The sequence below is a fragment of the Nyctereutes procyonoides genome, unplaced genomic scaffold (genome assembly GCF_905146905.1).
Source record: "Nyctereutes procyonoides isolate TBG_1078 unplaced genomic scaffold, NYPRO_anot_genome, whole genome shotgun sequence".
Taxonomy (NCBI): Eukaryota; Metazoa; Chordata; class Mammalia; order Carnivora; family Canidae; genus Nyctereutes; species Nyctereutes procyonoides.
In genome coordinates, this window is record NW_026575082.1 from 32,343,278 (window position 1) to 32,363,846 (window position 20,569).

Here is a 20,569-nt window from a genome sequence, read left to right on the forward strand (position 1 = left end):
TTAGACAATTGAGATTTGACTCTGAAAGTGCTTTTTTTCTAAATATGGATTCACTGGGGGCAGTGATAGCTGGTGAATTTAAAGGTGAATTAATATGAGAGTTTCAGAATCAGAGGATTTCTGAACTGTAAAGGGCCTTACAAACAAAGGGCTCTTGGAGTGGAAGTCTTAGGAGATGAGTGTAGTGACTGTCTGAGAGTAGTAGAGCTGTGGGCCAAGCCGCTTCTGTGGTTACTGAGTCAGGGTCACAGCCATTCCAACCAGGAAGTGAGTGATCACAGCAGGAGAGTGCTCTGAACTTCCTGGGGCTGGAGGAAAAAAAAAATAAAAAAAAAACCCTGAGTCATTGTGCAAGTAATCTTGGAGCAAGAAGAAAACAGAAATCAGAAAAATAAGCATCCTTTATTTCCTCTTGTTAACACAAATGTAAAAACACTGATTACAAAAGTATAAACCTTAAGTGTCATGTACTTTTTTTTTTTAAAGTGGGATGTAGCAAATTAAAAAAAATTAAGCTTCTGTAAATTATTTGCTTTCTGAGTGTCATATTTTAACTTAGTTTTTAAAAAAGCCTTATGCACACACATATACATGTGTTGGAAAAAATATTGTTTTGCTTATTTAGGATCTGTGAAGGCTTGAAAAGGCCCATGAGTCTTCTCATCATTGAGGCGTTCTATGGAGGGTCCCATAAACAGCTGGTGGATCTGCTCAAAGAAGAGTTAGAAGACTGCGTCCTTTATACCCTTCCTGCAAAGAAATGGCATTGGAGAGCGCGGACATCAGCTTTATACTTCTCCCAGAATATCCCCAGCAGCGAACGGTACAGGTAATTGGAGCCCACGTGGCATCGTCAGCCTCTTTTTACTGTACGTGTTGCAGGGACGCTGCTGGTCCCTGGCATCCGTGAGGTTTCCTGCCGCCGTGGCATGGGCCCTAAGACAACAGCAGATACTCCTGTAGACACAGCGGAGCACATTCACACTCCCAGGGCATCCGGCTGGTAGAAAAGTGGCCTCCCTTAGAACCCCTAAGCCTTTGCTCATTTGTCTTGTGATTTTATCACATGCACCTGCGTGGGCGTGGATGACAGTGATCGGCCCGCGGGGAGACTTGATCTTGGGCACGTTTTTGTTCCTGTTCCATAACCTCCGGTGTCTCTTTTAGTGACTGTGCTGTTTTAGGTTCCTTTACTGTGTCTGCTCTGTACTAGGAGCTGAGGTTGACAAGACAGATGTAGCCAAGCTCTGTGCCCTTAAAGCTTTAAAGACTCTTGAGGTAGACATGGACTTGGAAGTGCAGCGTGAGCATGAAAAGTGGGGGAGTTGATTTTGACTGTGACAAAGCGGAGGTGGCTTTAAAGCGTTGGCAACATTTGCTTAGTCTTAAAGGACGGATAGATTTGGGGGAATGCCACTCAGTTCTGAATTCTGATTATTTAGGAAGTGGGGACTAGGGGTACCTATGAGAGATTTGTCTGGGAGCCCCTAGAAAGCTGAGTGAGAAATACAGATTACATCTGATGGGAAACAAGTGGAATACTGAACACCCCTGCCTCCTTACTCTCTGTTGGCATATACTGCCTTGCACCTCCTGCTTGTTAAATAGTGGGGGATTGTTCTACTGTGTGTGTGGTGTTTTCTTTTCTTTCTTTTTTTTTAAAGATTTTATTAATTTATTTGAGAGAGAGAAAGAGAGAGTACAAGCAGAGGGGAGAGGGAGAGGCAGGTTCCCTGCTGAGCAGAGAACTGATGCAGGACTCGATCCCAGGATCCTGAGATCATGACTTGAGCTGAAGGGAGACACCCGACTGAGCAACACAGGCGCCCCTGTGTTTCATATATCTGTTCTTCTTACCATTCTGGGCCCTTCTGTGTAGGACTGCTCTGGTTTAAGCAGCACTGGGGAGTGCAGGCTGATAATTAATGGAGTTAGGGAGACAGATTGTTAGAGAAAGGGCACATCACAAGCTGCGGTGCTCACCTTGCCTTCAGCAGCCCCATCTATCTGTTGCTGTTTGTAAGGTGCAGTCACGAGGGAGACAGCTTGGGATTTAAATGTAGGTTGCTGTTTTTAGTAGTAATTTGAGGGATTCAGAGAATAACCCATTTGGTGTATGAAAACCATGGATCTTATCTGAGAATTCAGATTGTCAGGTGGAATGAATAGCCGTGCGTGTTTGAGTCACTCTGCTTGGGATTATAAAGGTAAAATGCTGTTTGGGGACATACTAAGAATTTATTTTTCCTTACATAATTTAATGTTTTGTATTCTGATATCACTAAGTGAATATTGTTGCTTATAGTACTAGAAATTTCAATGAGTGTATCAATATAAAAGTTTTAAAGGCGATGATGAGACTGTTGCTGTGTTAAAATCTGTTTATAGTTGCTTTCACGATCTCCTTTAATTGTTTTCATAGCACCAATTGCATTGTATTACTTAAGGTCAAATAATCCTGTTGACTTTATGCACATTTTCATTTAAGATTACTGTTTGAGAGAACACATTTCTACAATGACTAGGACATTGAAACGAACCATTTCCTTATCTGCTGTTAGATTTCATTTTGATTATGCAGTTTTTCAGAATGAAATCATTGTATCGCAAATATATGTGTGTTGCTAGCGTGCCTACAAACACTCCCGTGTCCAGGGCTTCTCCACTCCCTTTGAGGCCTGAAGCATTTGAGGATAAAGATCACATTGCTCTTTGAAGCAGTCTTGTTTGGGAGGTCAGTTTCTGCAAGATTGTGATGTAAAGTTTTACTCCCTGATGCCCATAACCTACAGGTCCTATCTGTGGGATCTGAGATCTTTCAAGGTCACTCATCTAAGCTGTGCAGTTAACTGCATGAATCTAATCAGACTTCACTAAGAGATATACCTCGCCATTTGAACCTACAGTTACATTTGACCAATGATAACTTATCTACTCTTTTTGAATACTTTTGGAAAAATAGCAACAGCTTGGATTCTTACACGAAGTTAAGAAATATGCTCACTCAACCCTACTTTGAAGTGCAAGAGCAATCTTTTGTTACACCAGAGAAATCTGATCTCTGAGGAGACTTTTAAAGATAGGAAGTTTTCGCTTTTCCGTTCTTGGTACACTTGGCAAATGAAATCATCACAATCCATAAAGCCACCGGTCTTACGTACTATGCAAAATTACTCTGAACAGGTAAGGACCGTGTCTGATGAGAGAGACCCTGAATGTAGGTACACACGTTACTTTTCTCAGTTTCCATACGTACAGTCATTATTGTTATAAGCTTGTTATCCAGAAAATATTTTATTACTAACAAAATAAAGGCTTTAGCCCAATTACTCAGTTTGATTCCTCTTTATCTTGACAGCTAGAAGAATGCATCACGGTTTATGTTTGGAGCCATGTAGTTTTATCATAGATTACAAAAGCTCCACAAGTTATTTTTCCCAAAAGTAGTTGGCAATGATTGGTCCATAGGTTATATTAAAATTTTGCCTTCTGAAAACCATAAAATGCAGAAATGTCTTGAGGATGGGCCTTACGTTTTGCGTTTTGAAATGTATGAGTCATTTGTCCCAAGGTTAGCGATTTGACTTTCTTAGACATACATAGACGAGGGATCAAAGATTTTTCATTCATTTTTTTTTCTTTACTGAACTGAGACAACCACTATTACCTAAAATCAGTTTTTCACTCTCAGCTGCTTACAATTATATTTTTAATTCCATCCGAGGTATTGTAGCAGATTCTGATCATTGGCCACTTAACAGCCCTTCTTCCTTGTTAACAGAATCACACTTGTCTTTGGAGTGGCTAAGTACCCAGGCCCTGGGAGTGAAGCACGATTGACCTGAGATGGTCATTATGATCTCGTTTTCTGCCCAATTTTCCCAGCTTTCCTTGCAGTTAGTGCTGGGCAGTCACTAGGTTTGGGCAAATTAGATTTAAGTGGATGACTTCTGGGGGTTCTTCCAACAAAGTTTGTTTTGTTTTGTTTTTAGTTATGAAAGGAGAAAGCCATTTTCCTTTCCTGCATTTGACAGTGGTTGTGATGTCTGCAACCATGAGGGGACAGGATGAGGGCAAAATGCCTGGGCTGCCAAAAAATGGCTGGTAGAAGGCTGGAAAGAGCCTGGATTAGACTTCCGTTTTGAGCAGTGGAGCTTCCTCCTCACCTGAAAACCCTCCATGTCTAAAACATCCAGAAATGATTCGTAAAGTGTTAATGACTTTCCTTTTAAGTCCATAACTAAACAAAGAGAGAATCCGAAGGACGATCTGGAAGTTAGACTGGCCTAGAAGCTGTGGTTACCTTGTTTTCATGAGGAGGACTGGTTAACTTAGATATGTTATGTTCTGAAATGAAATATCATGCAGCTCTGACCTGAATTAGGAAGATTTCTATGGACTCTCGTGGGAACCTGTCCAAGGCATTTGCAGTGACAGAAAGTAGGGTGCCAGACAATGTTATTAGGTATTGTCTTTGGTATAAAGAAAGGAGGTTAGAAGATACAAAACAATGGAAGAGTCGACTGGAAATGAATAAAACACATTTGTCTGAAGACCAGTGTGGCAGAGGATGTCTGTGCCCACCCATATCCCTCTGACCTTTCCCTTTCAGTGCACCCTGGCCAGCTTCCCACTGCCAGGGTTTGCAGCTCCTTGCCTGAGGGAGCAGCTGCTCTGGCAGTGCATGCGGCAGGCTGTGAGCAGCCCTCCACAAACGATCTTCACCCCTTGGATGAAATCATTCTGAAGGGTGTGCAGGAGAGAAATCATTAACAAAGATTCCTTAAAAACCCTGTAGGTCAGAAAATGTACCAGCATAATTCTACATAACTCCTGGGTCACAGAAGAAATCATAATGGGTAATAAAAAGCGGGACTGAATCATAATGAACATATTGTATATCACAATGCTGCTTGTATCTACATTGACAGCCCCAGCCACATCATCTTTAATAAATTTATTTTTATCATTTTTTAATTGTGATACGCAGGCCCTCTAAAGCTTGTGGCCCAGAGCCAGGGACCCTCTTACTTGAATCTGGGAATAGTATTGGGAAGGAAAGAATGAAAAATGGTGAAGTTGGAAGCAAATAGAAGTGGAGATGGAGAAACTAATAGTTATTTTGAGATAATAAAATAGACACAGGCCTGATTTGTTTCAAAGGCACAAATAATTTTTGGAATTATGTAGATATGGATCTGTGGATATGGCACAGATCCGTAAAAAGGGGAAATGCTCTTAATAGTTTTATGTCAGTAGATGAAACCTTAGACAAAAGAGTGAATTTCTTAGAAAAACATAACTTACAAAACCTCACTTAAAACGAAACAGAGGGGTGTCTGGGGGCTTAGTTAGTTAAATGTGTGCCTTTGGCTCCCATCCGGGCTCCCTGCTCAGCGGGGAGGCTGCTTCTCCCTCTGCCTCACTGCACACCCCCCCACTCCTGCATGCATGTGTTCTCTCTCTCTCTTTCTCTCTGTCAATAAATAAAATCTTTTAAAAAATGAAACAAAATTTGAATGGAATTATAATCATTAAAGATACTGCATTAGCTAAAAATCTGCCCACTACAAGATAGAGGCAGGGTCCCTGTGCAGGGTTGATTTGCTGCGTTGGTGCCACCCTACCTCTTTCCAAACTTGTGTTATGGGAGATTGAGGGTCTGTTTTTAGGTTTTCTGTTTCTTGTAGCCGTACGAGTCCTGACTGTTAATAAATGTTGACTATCATTATGATACCTTTTCCTTCGCACCTCAACCCCCCCCCCCTTTTTTTAATGACCAAGGAGGGGCAAGGAAAGGAAGTAGTTGGATAGGAATTAAATGGAGTGAAAGCTCAGTTGGGTCAAGCAATGCATAGAGTGAAATTAAAGTTTATGGTGATATGTGGCTGTTGATAACTCTGTTTGATTTGCCATAATCTTTAATGGTACCATCATTGTGGCCTTTCACTAAGCAGGTTCTCTTTCAAGAAATGTGTGATTTTTTTTTTTTTTAAATGAGCTCTTCCCTGTGAAACACTGAATGCAACTTTCTTTGGGAAAATGAACATTTTTAGCTAATATGAATTACTTATGTCTGTTTGTTGTTTGTAGCTAGTCCTTGTGAAAAAAGGGATGGCTAAACTAGTGGGTGTAGGGCATTAATACAGAGGTGGTTTTTAAACAATTCTTTTGTAAATTAGTAATATAATTTTTTCTTTGCTTTACAGTTATGTCTTGTTTTGAATTGTTAACCTTTTGTGAAAAATATAACTTTCTGAATAATATAAATATTCTTTTTTAAATCATGAAACATTTTTTTTTTCATGAAACATTTTTTAAAAAGATACCTTTCTGGGATTCCTGGGTGGCTCAGCGGTTAAGCGCCTGCCTTCAGCCCAGGGCGTGATCCTGGAGATCCAGGATCAAATCCCAGGTCAGGCTCACTGCATGGAACCTGCTTCTCCCTCTGCCTGTGTCTCTGCCTCTCTCTCATGAATAAATAAATAAAATCTAAAAAATAAAAAATAAAAAATAAAAAACTAAAAGATACCTTTCTGAATAATTTAATGTTATTTTCTTTTTTTTAAAGATTTTTTTTAAATTTATTCATGAGAGACACAGAGAGAGAGAAGCAGGCAGAGACACAGGCAGAGGGAGAAGCAGGCTCCATGCAAGGAGCCCAATGTGGGACTCCATCCCAGAATCACACCCTCAGCTGAAGGCAGATGCTTAACCACTGAGCCACCCAGGGATCCCTGAATAATTTAATTATTTTCATTACAAAAACACCTCTTTATTAGTGTGTGACATACTTAGGAGTATAAAAGTAAACGATGACTAATAAGAATTTGTAGGTGAGTGAATTTATAGGTAGGTTTGGTTTAGATAGGGCAGTCATTTTATATCTCTGTAGTAACCAGAACAGGATTTGATGGGATTAAGTAATAGTAATAATAGCTAACATATTGGACACTTATCCTGAGATGGATATTCTACAATCCTGGAAGCTCGACAGGGTTTTCCTGGTTTTATGGAAGAGGAAACTGAGGCTTAGAAAGTCAAGATATTTGCACTGGATTACACAGCCAGTTAGAGGTGAATATGTGGTCGATCTCAAGTCTGGCCACTGCAGAGGCCATACAATATTCTTTATAAGCCCATGCTCTTCACTACTATGCTATCGTAATTCCCTCCCCAGGCAGGATAAAATAATGAATAAAATTAAAATTAAATCTGAGTACCTCTTGATTAAAAGTATATGACTAAATTTTACTATTAGAAGAGGGTGTAATGTTTCTCCTGGTTTTGAGAAGTATTATTTTTAAAAAATATTGTATTTATTTATTCATGAGAGACACAGAGAGAGAGAGAGGCAGAGACACGGGCAGAGGGGGAAGCAGGCGAGCCCGACGTGGGACTCGATCCTGGGACTCCAGGATCAAGCCCTGGACGGAAGGGAGGTGCTCAACCTCTGAGCCACCCAGGCGTCCCTTGAGAAGTATTAAAGTTCTCGAATCTTGTTGGAGACTGGAGGTTGCAAACCAGGAACCTTCCTAGGTCCGTGACTCTGTGATGTTCTCATTTTTCCTCAGGGCATTTGCTCTTTAGGTTTTGGGCATAGAAATTATAAGTCATTTGAATTGCCTTCTTTTGAAATCCAAATAAAAAATGACATGTGATGGATGCATTGTAAAAATCACAGGGTAGACTCAGGAATACAAACGTAGCATTTTTTTAGGATGTTTACCTGCAGTGTCAGGTTATTCTCAAGGTGGTCTCCTGTTAAGTTCTCTACTTGGTTTATAAACTTGGCCGGAGGCCGCGTTCCCGCACTGCCTAGCTCACTTCCCTTTTAACATTACCAATTGTGTTCATTTGGGATTTGGATGATGTTCCCCCACTCTGAATTGCGGTGTCATTAGGTGCAACGCAGCATCCTATAATCTCACTGGTGTGTGACTGCTCCATTAGTGAGAACTGGCCTCGAGCTCCCCCACCACTGTTGCCGGCTTCACCAGCTTCCCTATTTTGTGCTGCCCAATTGTGGGGTTCTCTTTTGGCATGTGGTTCTATCAACCTTGCTCTCCTATCTAGACAGTGCACAGCACAGCTTTCAGAATTTGAGTACTTCTTGGAGCTTTATCCACAGTGTTCTGTTGCTGTGAAATCTCTTCTGCTTGATAGTATCGTTCAGTTTAGCCATCTGGACTTCAGGTCGAAAACCTAGCTGACCACAACACTATGGAAAGAGAAGAATCCCACAAACCAAATAGCGACCCATCCTGTCAGCCTGTGTCTCTGCCTCTGTATGCTTCTCTCTCCTCTCCCCCTCTCCTCCCTCCTACACACACACACACACACACACACACACACACACACACACACTACTCTTAAGTACTCTAGCATCTTCACCACAAAACTGCAATTTAACCCTATTACCATATTTCCTAAAGTTTGCTTTTTCATGCTACATCTTTTCCCCTTTTCTTTATATTCCTCTGTCAGTGTTCTTAAGAAGCAAAATAGCCCAGTTTCAGGAAAAAAAAAAAGATTTTCTTGTGGAGTTTGGAATTTATTCTCACCATAACCTGCTAATTCAAAAGTGTTTGTATAGGTAGTAGCATGTGCTGTGAGCCGCTGCTTCTGAGGAGTTAAAGGCATGTAGTGCAACTTCAAGTGAAGTGTGTATTTTTAATATCTCTTCTAGCTTATTAAAAAAAATCATGTGTAAGAATCTATAAGCCCCCATGTAAAGGTACATATAGATATACAGCATTATTTCTAAGAGACTGTGCTGCTTAAGGACTGTTAGGGTAAATCTCCCATATATTTAATCCCTTTGAAATTTGAGAACTGTATTTTAAAAGAGAAACTGGATTTTTTTTTACGAGATTTTATTAATTTAAGAGAAAGAGATCACAAGAGGGAGGGAGGAGAGAAAGAGAGAGAGGCGACCCCTCGCTAAGCAGGGAGCCCAATGCAGGACTTGATCCCAGGTCCCTGGGATGGATCATAATCTGAGCCAAAGGCAAACACTTAGGCAACTGAGCCACCCAGGCACCCAAACTGGGTGTTTATTACACTTTTACAGAGGAGAGAAAAGTCATTATTTTTAATGAATGACATGGAAAAGGCAGAAAAACCCGAACACCCCCGCATGGATACAAGAGGTAAGATTATATAAAAAAGCCCTGACTGTACAGTAAGGACCTTCATAATTTTGCTTTTAGAAGTAATATGCTTATTTTTGACCTAATAGTCAAGACTGTGAGTCTGATCTTAGAACGCTTCTAATCTAGTTATTTTTAAGTGTTGAGTGTCTTCATTTGGTTTATGGAAAAAGCCTTTTAGGAAATGAAAGGCATTTTTATTATATTTCCATGCCTGACATTTTCTGAATTTGTTTATATTTGAGAAAGTTTTTCTGCTTTTATTAAAGTCATAATCAATGAAAATATGTTTTGCTTCTGGAGCTGTAGCAGGTGTGCACAGGTATTCATCCCTGACTCACCGTGTTGGGAGCCTCTAAAGCTATGATGCAGATGCTCTGCTACCCTTCCCTTCTCCAAAGCCTGCCCTCTTAGGGAAGATTCATATTTGCCTCTTTCCTTGAGGTCAGATGTGGCCTCCTAGCTGCCTTTGGACACGTTGTCCCATCCGTTGAATGACTAATTCTTGTCCAGCTGTCCTTTGTTTATGCTCCTCTGTGGTTCACTCACATGATGGACCTGCTGGTCTCCTGACCAGCCAGCCCACAGAGAGACACTGTAGGCGGAAGGCAGAAGCTGAATCAGGCATAGTGCTCACAAAAGAGCATTCATGTCCCTTTCATCCTTCTATCTTCCTAAAGAACATAATCCTATATTCTAGTGAGTTTCTTCCCATAAACGGTCTCTCCTAGATTTCTGTTTGTTGATTGTCTCATGCTGATAATAAAAATGGAACCCCCCCCCCAAAAAAAGGAACACCCTACCTCCCCCGCCGCCGTACCCCTACATTTTAGGAGAAGTTCCAGGTGACCAAATTTATGAAATGGAGAGGACTAGAGGTGGGATGCCTTGGCCAGAACCAACCCCCCCTCCCCCAGTAGTTATCTTTTGGCTCTTTTTCAAGCTGGTTTCCAATTTTTTTCCCATTAGCGGTTATTAAGGGCTTTTGCATCAAGAGACCATGCCTACACTAGCACGGGTAGTGTCAGACCAAATGTGGCAAGAGGTTAACTGTTGACCAGAAGAATACTTAGTGCCTTAGGCCATGTGCTAATACTCGGAGCCTTGAGGAAATAATCCCTGACTGAAAACCATCAGTGACTTTGTATTGTGTGTGTAAAACTCCAGGTTACACAACGGGCTTGCTTGGGCCCTGCCGCGCTCTGCAACTTTACCTCCACCCCGGTCATTTCACTCCTCTGCTGTGGTAGGGGCAGGGGCCCTGTTCACTCGCTCTGGAACCACAGGCTCTCTCCAGCCTCAGGTCCTGTTCCTGCTTGTTGGTGCCTTAGCTGGTAGCACTGCTTCCCCATCCCTATGCCCTTTACTCACTTCTTCCCGTCTTTGAAGTCTGAGCTGAAATTTCACCTCCCAGAGAAGTCCTCCATGACCACCATATCAAAAACAAGCCCTCTATGTCTGTGTTCTCTTTCTCTTCTCTGTAATAACATCGTATATAATATGTAATTATTTTACTTGTTTGATTTTTTCCCCTTTTTTACATTATGCTGCAAATTTTGGGATGATACGTGCCGTATTTGTCTTCTGTACCCACGGCCTCGCATGCTGCCCTGCAGATCACTGTTATTGAGTAACTATGGTCAAATGAATGATTTCATACCTGTGCGGTTGAAAATGCAAACAAAATATGGCTGTAATTGACTTTGCTAAACTGCTTATTTTCGCCTCGCTTTGGGCCCTCCTCCTTTCTTGTGTCTAGGGATATCACTTCTACATCAAAACTGCTTAGTAACATTTAAATGACTGTGTTACTCAGTTTTATGGGATTAAACTAAGGAATTCCATACACTTTTGCTCACTTACTTTTATGGGTTATATTAATCATATGGTGAAATCAGTCATCGTTCATCGTGTAAATTTTGATAAAAGAAAATATAATTTTCTGGAATTTCCCCTGTATAAAAGTGTTTCTAGGAAAAAAAAAATGTTTCTCAGTTCAGGAAACTTTATAGACTCTAGAATATACCTGTGACATTTTTTTAAATATCACATGATTGTATTTTAAGGCTTTTTAATTTTGGCTGTGCCACCCATGAGCAGTGTAGCCTTTTAATTTATAGTGTGGAAACTATGGGATGAATGAGAGATTAGAATTTGGCCCAAAGATATATTTTGCTTGGCCACTGCAATTACTTAAGCATTTTAAATTTTTAATGCTTTTAGACATTGTATTGGTCACAAGCACAACTAGTTGCCATTGTTTTATACTAGTCTGCTTCTCATATTTATATTACTTAACTGAGCTGTGTAGGCCTTTGTGTTTGTAGCCTCTGGCTTAGAACTTGCCCAGGAATGAATCTTCAAATGATCTTAAAAAAATAGATATGTGTATGTGTGCATACACATATATCTATATATTTAAATGTACATATACCTAAAATAATTTACTAAGAGAATATAAATCGCTTGTGTTTGGAAGAAATGACATATTATACTGCAGGAACCAGCAGTCTTGGGTTCTAATGTCAGCTGCCATAAATTATTTAGCCTTAGAAAAGTTTATTTTTAACCTTAAAAATCTTACTTTTTTTTTTCACTTGTAACTGAAAGTTTGGTTTTGTCTATTGACTTCTATGATGTCATGGAAAAGGGATTAAAATCAAGATCAAGATTTAAGAAATTTCGGGGCATCTGGGTGGCTCATTTGATCAAGTGTCTGCCTTTGGCTCAGGTCATGATCTCAGGGTTCTGGGATCAAGGCCTATGTTGGGCTCTCCACTCAGCATGGAGTCTACTTGTCCCTCCCGCTCTGCCCTTTCCCATCATTTGTGCCCTTTCTCTCTCTCTCTCTCTCTCTCAAATAAACAAACAAACAAACAAATAAATAAATAAAATCTTTTAAAAGAAAGATTTAAGAAATTTTAACACAAAAGACAAATTCAGGGGTGCCTGGGGTGGCTCAGTTGGTTAAATGTTTAGCTCTTGGTTTCCACTCAGATCATACTCTCAGAGTCCTGGGATGGGAGCCCCGTGTTGGGCTCTGTGCTCAGGATTCTCTTCTTCTTCCTCTGCCCCTTGCCACCTCCACTGCCCGCTCCCCCCATGCTCTCTCTCTCTCAATTCATAAATAAATAAATCTTTTTTTTTTTTAAAAAAAAGACAAATTCCTACTGTCTCTCATTCAGCTTTGCTATGAACCACGGCTTCATTTAATACAGGAGTTACAGGCAGCTCGGGTGGCTCAGTGGTTTAGTGCCGTCTTCAGCCCAGGGCCTGATCCTGGAGACCCACGATCGAGTCCCATGTTGGGCTCCCTGCATGGAGCCTGCTTCTCCCTCTGCCTGTGTCTCTCATGAATAAATAAACAAAATCTTAAAAAAAAAATACAGGAGTTACTTCCTCATCTTGTTTGTATATCTCTTGAATTTTTAACTTTTATTTGTAGAGACTTTTGGGGAATAATTCTTTCCAGTAGTCCTTCTATCTTTGGAGTCACTCTGATATGACTTATTATTAGTTTGGAACTCCTGTTCCAGCCTCAGCATTTTATGATTATTTGCCTTTTCATGCTACTGTCTGTCTCTATAGGTCATGGGCCAACATGTACACTAAACACTGGACGCATATGCTAAACCCTGTAGAACCCACACAGAATAGTTAGTACTGCAGTGAGGGCAGCGTTCACTGAAGAAAGAGAGAGGAGGGGGTTTATTTTTCATTCAGCAAATTCTGAGGTATGTCTAAGAGGATGTTAGAGCATTTGATAGATGGTGATGAAATGTAAAAGTGCTGTAGGAGAAGGAAGTATTGTGAACAAAGGTATTAAAGCAGGGAAAATTGGAAAATGTAATCTGCAAAATCTTGGGTTAGTGTGAACATATTCTGTGGTAGGAGGAGCTGTGGGATATCAGTTTGGGATGATATCCCAAATTTACATGCATTTGAGAATTCAGGGTTAGTAATTTGGGAAGCTGATACGTGAGATTATGAGTATTTTCCAAAGGCTCTATTCCTAGAACTTTATTAATTGCACATGATAGAAACCCAATTCAAACCCAATTCAAAATCACTTAAACATAAAGGAAAATATATTGGGTCACCATATGACTGAAATTTCCAGAGTGGTTTGACTCTCTGCACAACTGGATCCAGTGGTTCAGTGATGTCATTAGACCTTTTTTCTTCTTGACTCTATTTTCCTCTGGTTTGACTTTATTCTGGAGCAGCCTCTATGTGGTTCTCCTCCAGAGCTAAGCTTATATCCCACCAGTTAAGTTACCCTAATCTGAAAGAGAATAACTCTCTTGGTGGTTTTAACAAAAGTCCCAGATTCACTGAAATTACTTTTTTTTTTTTAAAATCATGTGGTCTTCAAATGTGTTACTTTGGCAAGAGGCCCCAAATATTGTGATTGGCCCCAGTGGTGTCAGCCCAATTCAAACCATATGAACTGAGTACCAGAGAGCAAAAGGGAAATTATATTGCTGTTATCCAAAGAGAGAAAAACAAAGTTTTGTAGGCAAAAAAAAAAAAAAAAACATGGTGAATACTATTGTCATACATGGGAATGAGGTAAGGTTAACTGTGCAGAGGACAGTTATTACAGCCCTGCAGTATGGAGGCCATGGATGAGAGTAGAGATGCTCAATGGATCCTAAAATCTAATGGAGAAATAGTGAGTTTCTGAAGAAGACCAATGATAATAGGAATGGAAAGTAGTAAAGGAACTTGCCACATGAATGAAATTTGTGTTGAAATGGGTAAAGGGAGTAAGAGGTCAAAACTTCCAGTTATGAAATAAATAAGTCACAGAAATGAAAAGTACAGCATAGGGAATATGGTCAATAATATTGTAATATACTTATCGCCGTGAGCATCTAATAATGTATATGATCAGCGAATCACTTGTGGTGCACCTGAAACTAATATTATATGTCAACTATATACTTCGATTAAAATTTTAAAAAGTTTAAGAAATTTATGTTGTTTGCATTTCACTAGTTAGAAAATTTGTCTAGGCTCTGAACTGAAATTTATCTTTGTCTTGTTCATGAGAAAAGAAGTTGAGATACAAATTAATTTAATCTAAGAGATCACAGTTAAACTACTTTAGTGGTTATAATTATTTTTAAAATAGCTTTGCGAATTGTAAATCATTCCTATTAGCCCATTAAATTGGATCAGTGCGTTTATTTTGGCAGCATTTAAGTTACTCCATGTACTTAAATGTAGCAAAACTTCCTTTTCTTTAAAAATTTAATTTAATACTGCCTCCTTTTTGTATTTTATTAAAATATTATGTATATATAATCCCTATGATATATACATGCATGTGTGTATATATCTCATATAAACACAATAATTAGTAAGTGATTGATTACTCGGTATCAATTTCTCAAACCTCTCTCCCATCCCCCCCCGACCCCCCCAAAATCAGGTATTGAGTGCTTCTGTAGCGTTCTTACACTATGCTAGATCTCAGAGTGAAAATGAATGAGTAAATTGTGGTTGATCTTCGACTTAGTATCTAGTTCAGAAAAGCCAGTCTCTTTCTTAGTGGTTTGAATTAATAACACATGCATTTGAAGAATATATGCTATGTACCATACACAAATAATAAAAATGTGAATAAGGCAATATGCTGTAGGAAATAAATTTCTTCTCTTAGATATAGTTCTGTTTTTTTCCTCTCAGATTTTTATTTTATTTATTTTTTTCGGTAGTACTTAGACAATGTTCACTTGAATCAACTTTTCTACAGCAGTCCTATACTAAAATATTTCTAGGGAAAGCCCCCACATTTAGCAACCTATCTTTTAGTATAGTAGATCTGAAATATAGGGGATTTTTAGCCATAGTTTCTCTGTGAATTCAGTTTTGAGGCAGATATTTATTTGTAATACAGACTGTTTTGGTGGGTTCCAAGATTTTCAGAAAATGAAAGTGGGGAAGAATGTGAACTAGTTTTTACCACTTTTTTTTTTCTCCATCATGAGCTTAAATACTGTGAAAAAAATTTCACAAAATCCAATTATATTAAAGGCATATATTATTTATGTGTGTGTAGCATTTTTATTATAGTGTTTCTCATTCAGATGTAGTGATTTTTAGCTTTCATTTTATAACCTTGCAGAGTGTCTTCAGTTTTCTCTTAGGGAATTTGTAACTTTTTAAAACAGAAAAACATCAACTCGCTTTTATTGAGAAAAATGTTTCTCTATACATACCATTTTATAAGAGGGTTGTTGCCAAGATACCAAATAGTAGCTTAGTGCCATTGCTACAAAGGTTTAGGAGTTCTTGACACTTGCAGTTGGTAGAAATGAATATATTGTAACTTGGGTAGTTCATAAGGAGTGATTAGGAGAGCTGTGTAATCATTTTCATAACAGTATTCTTTTTTTTTCCAGTGTCCATAGATATTTAATGATACTCATATTTTATTTGCACTATTTTTTGAAAAATGTAGGAAAACGAAGAGAAGCAGAGGTTCAGAACTGAGGTCATGTTTGCTCTGAAATTTGAGTAGTGATTATTAGGTAAGCAGCATTTATGCAAGTAATTATTTTCATTACTGATTTTGGTATTTAGAACTTGGGGGAAGAACAAAGATGTCACATACAGAGGCATCTACACAAGAAGTAGAAGCACTGGCAGTTTTAGAATCGAACTACCTGAAAAACAGTTGAGCTTTGGAAACATGATCTTAATACTTGCCTTTTTTCAATCACTTTTATTTTAGATAAAATGCTGGCAGATGGTAGTGATCCACTTGAGCAGTGTTGAGTTTTCTCTATTTTTTTTTTCCCCTGGAAAAAAGCTTCCAGAAAACTTTTTTTTTTAATATGTTCAGCATGCATATGTTTTACATGTATTAACCAGTATTAAAAATGCAGTTCCTAATTAGATGTCTGAAGCTGAGAGGAGCTGTGGTGAAGACCAGCCTTTTAGAAAATTATTGAAAAAGAAAGTTTTGATGAATAGGTTGTTCATTTTTGCTGTTGCATACTTCTGCCCTGTTTTAGAATTTCAATGGATAATGTCATTTTTGATGATAAACCCTTAAGTTATTGATGATGTCAAAACTTGGAGAATTCAGAATATTTACATTCTTTTATGACCTGTTCTTTATTACAGCAAAGTAGTTAATACTTTTGTTACTTAAGAATTTAAGCTTTAGGTGGGCACGAAAAATTATAAACTTGATATGTCTTAGATTTGGGAAAATTGTAGGAAATCTCTTAAGTAATATATTGCATTCTGGGTTTTTTTTTCTTTTTTTTTATTTCTTTTTTTTTTTCATTTTTTTAAAATGTTGGGGGTGGAGGGGAAATCCCTTTTCTCCAAGTTTATCTGCATGAGTCACCTGAAATCTAATAGAGTATAATTAAATGGTACTATTTGAATCAGTATTTCCATGTTTGCAATTTAGAATATTCAGTTTGTACTCATCAACATTCATCTACATTTCTGTTTTACTTTTCACTTTGTCATATAATGTTTTTTTCAGCTGATAAGCACATCCAACCGAGAATGACTTCTGGTTTTCACTTACATGGAGCGTCATTTGTTCTCTCACTTAGCTTATCTTACTGACTACTGTGGTGTTTGTTTGCGACTCCAAACCACAGATTAGGCACATAGATATTGACTCATCCTGACACAAATATTAGCCCACACAGTGGGAATTCCTTCAATGTTTGGGCATTCCTAGGAATATATGATGGGTTTTGATTTTCTTTTTCATGCCCATTAGATAGTATTACAGAGTAGCTATGACAGAGAGAGAAAAAGAACTGGACTAGAAGGCAGGGGAGTCAACTTCAAGACCCAGTTCAGCTGCTCACATATATAAGGACAAGTCACTCATTCTATATCTTCTGCAAAGTGGTGAAAATAACAAATAATATTCTTCCTGTTTATCTTCAAGCCTTGATATGAGGATTCATTAAATGTTATCTCATTTGATATCATGTAAGCTCAAGAGTAAGATAATATTGTAAAGTTTGAACAGTTTTAGGTAGAATTTGTACTGTTCTTCTGTGTGTGATTTTCTCTGAGTTTTTTTTTTTTAAGTTATTTAACCTCTAGCCTTTAGTATATCTGTTTTAAAATGTAAGTAAGAGAGATGACATAGAATTAATTCTTTAATAAAAACAATGTTTGGAGGGTATCCGGCCCCAAACCACAGTATGCTGCTAAGTTTGTTCTTCCATCAGGTGGTTTATAGTGATAAAGTGGGAAGAAATGGTAGAGGAGATAATTTTTGCAGATTTTTGGTCTCTAGTTTATTGCAATTCTGGTATCAGTTTTGAGTTATAGCTAAATAGCAATAATCAATGGCATATAATGGGTTGTGATAATGAATTAAAATAGTGGTCAGATTTATATTTTTGTAATTAGATAAATAAGTTATTCACTGTTTATTCATTTTCTTCAACTACTATTTGTGTGATGATTCTTATTTTATAAGGCATTTTGTTAGATACTCGGTTTGAAAGTGTGTTGAAAGAATGCTCCTTTATGAAAAAGATAAAATGGAAGGTGGTTCAATTGCACCTTCATTGAGTAATGACTCAAGTGTCCTTAAAGAGAAAACAAGTTTTACAGTTGTCTCATGGATCTAAAGATGTGATGATACCTGGTGCCTTTCTATGGAACAGCGGCGTTTCCTATCCCAGTGATAAAATGATTGTGACTTTCTAACATAAAGTAGTTATTTCACATATATGGCATCATCTCTTTGTTTAAACCCCAAGGAAAAGAATTATGTGAATATCTGAACATGCAGAATTTTTACATTAATTTTAATAAAAAGTAACAGCTGAACATCATAACTGCCAAAATATTAGATAAGTGGAAATAAATGTTCCAATATATTTTCTTGAAATTGATATGAATTTTAGGAAACATAATAAAAGCTTCTTTTCTTGTTCACAATAGAAATAGCCATTTTAGGTCAGCTGTGTCACTGGCTACCATATTAGTACAGATCATTTAGCTTGAAAATATCTTTAAAATTTAAATATGTCCAAAGCTTTTTATTAATAGATAAAATTTTTAAGACCTCGTGTATATTAGTTTTGCATTTCTTTTCCTGCAGAAATAGGCCTTTCTTTTTATCTCTTTCAAAAATCTCTGAACACATTTTTAGCCTTTGACAATTGGGGCCGAGGGAAAATGTGCTGCAGGAGAGCTGGAGAGAGATATGTTTGACTAGCCTGTTGCTGAGAGTGACATCCAGCCTGTTCATTTACCTCACTTTTTTTTAGACAGTCTATTAAATTATTGTTTGTACCTGGTAAAGGAGTTAACTAACCTAAGATAGATACTCCCAACTACTCACAAGCCTGCTTTTCAGTTCCCACCTTCTGGATCATTCAGAGTCCTCTTTCCATCCATTTCTTTCACCCTTCGCTCCAATATTTCACCAGAGCAGCTCACTAAGTAACAAACAATCCTGAATAGCTATTAATAATGCTTTAGTTTTCGCCACTGCTAACAAGCAGTATTACCCATTCCATTATCCTTGGACAGTTTTCTTAATGGTATAGAAGTGGCCACTCTGAATGGATGAGTGGGAAAAGAATAAAGTTTGTAAGGTAACAGATAATTAACTCGTGGGTTTTTGAACAAGCGAAATTCAAAGGCAAATATCCAAAGTTTATTTTACTTTGGTGTCTTACGATATTTAATATTGCCCTTTTCATGAACTTTTAGAAGCAAATACCATCATAAATTTGCCCAGGAAATATTTTATTATTATTTCTAAGTTCCCTGAGGGCAGAGGCTTTGTCTTTTTCACCACTATTCCCAAGGTCTAATTCTCAGTCTTCAGTGAATCTTTGTTGGATGAATGAATAAATAATGAAGATCCTAAGGAATGTCAATAAAATTTATAAGACCTATACTTTTAGCTATGTGCAATATTTCATTGTATTTATTTACAGATAAGAGATACATAGAACAAGACTAGCTGACTTTACTGTTTAGCAGATGATTTACATATTTTACAAGGTATACACTCCCTATTTTCTTTCTTTTCTTTCTTGTTCTACACATTGCAATGTCCTATATATGGTAGGACATACCATAAAAAAACTACTTTTTTAAAAAAAATTTTTACATGAATATTATGCCTTTTGCAGAAACACTTATCTCTTGTTATATAATTAACTGTTTAGTATAGTGAATAAAGTAGCTATTTTAGTGGTTTTCACTTTTCTGTTTTGGATTTTTTTCAAGTAGCAAAAAAATATGTTTAATGAGTTTGAAATGCATCAGGTAGAATTTGAAGTGATAAGCAGGAGCTATAAGATGGAAATACTGGACTTTTCTTTTTCTGTGATACAATGGCAATATACACAAAATGGTTACCAGTTATTAGTTCACTGGCAAACTGACTTTAGGGAGTACAAATGCAATGGGAAAAGTTGGTTTCATGAGACATGGACTTCCTAGAAGGTATTAAACCCAGGACTCTCTTGGAAGTGTACAGATTATGATGAGAGAAGAGAATGGGAGAGGAATTATAATAATAGTTTATGATCTCTGGAGGTTTACCTATTGGCAGTGATGTCAATTTACATGATCTACTTTGTAGAAATAGCCTTATCACTGTTTTTTTTTTTTTTTTTTTTTTTTTTTTTTTTTCAGGGAGTACTGCTTGACCTTTGTAGCCCTTTTGAGCTACAAAGAAAAATACTCCCAACTACTCACAAGCCTGCTTTTCAGTTCCCTCCTTCTGGATTATTCATAGTCCATTTTCATCCATCCCATAGTAGGATATACTCCCAATTCATCCCTAATTTTTCAGTTATTTTGCTGTGTTCCTTCATATCACTAAAAATTTTGTCGTCGTCTGCTTCTTGGAAATGTCATCAATTTGGTCATCTTCTTGTCCCTTACTCTCTACTAAATTTCTTGACTCATCCTTGTCAAAGAATTCCTTAAATATCTTGCACTTTAATACAATATTCTGTGGTTTCTTCCTTTTATAATCCTCTTTTACCATTCAACTGGAGTAAAATAGGAATGTCATCACTGATATTCTCAAAGCCAAATTAATATATTGTTTTTGTGTGTCATCCCCCTCCCCCCACTTTTCTCAACTCTTTCTTGCTTTTGATCCTTTTAACACTTTTTTTCTTGACATTACTTCTGGCCTTGACTTGAAGGGCAGAAACCTTCTTGACCTCTTTAGATCATGACAGCTAGTTATGCTTTTGTTCCGTCATGTCATTTCTCTTTGCCACCTCTTTTTAAATTACAGCACTGTTCTGTGTCTTGTTGTAAACCGTTTTATCTGGATCTTTTCTTAAAACTTTTCAAAAATGTACTAGTGCAGTACATTAGAATAATCACCAGTTCTTGAGCATTTTCTCTGCAACAGACCCGATAAACAACTTTAAAATGTT

At 37.8% G+C, this 20,569-nt stretch overlaps 1 protein-coding gene across 9 annotated transcripts in view; it reads left to right on the forward strand.

The window, feature by feature from the left end:
- Nucleotides 1-20,569, forward strand: part of LOC129514591 (glycosyltransferase-like domain-containing protein 1) — a 388,336-nt gene that overhangs the window by 124,145 nt on the left and 243,622 nt on the right. For all 9 annotated transcript variants that reach the window (XM_055333308.1, XM_055333313.1, XM_055333309.1 and 6 more), the window contains one exon: nt 626-829. In XM_055333308.1, the coding sequence (XP_055189283.1) occupies nt 651-829 (179 nt within the window). In that variant the 5' untranslated portion in view covers nt 626-650. The remainder of the gene's footprint in view (nt 1-625; nt 830-20,569) is intronic.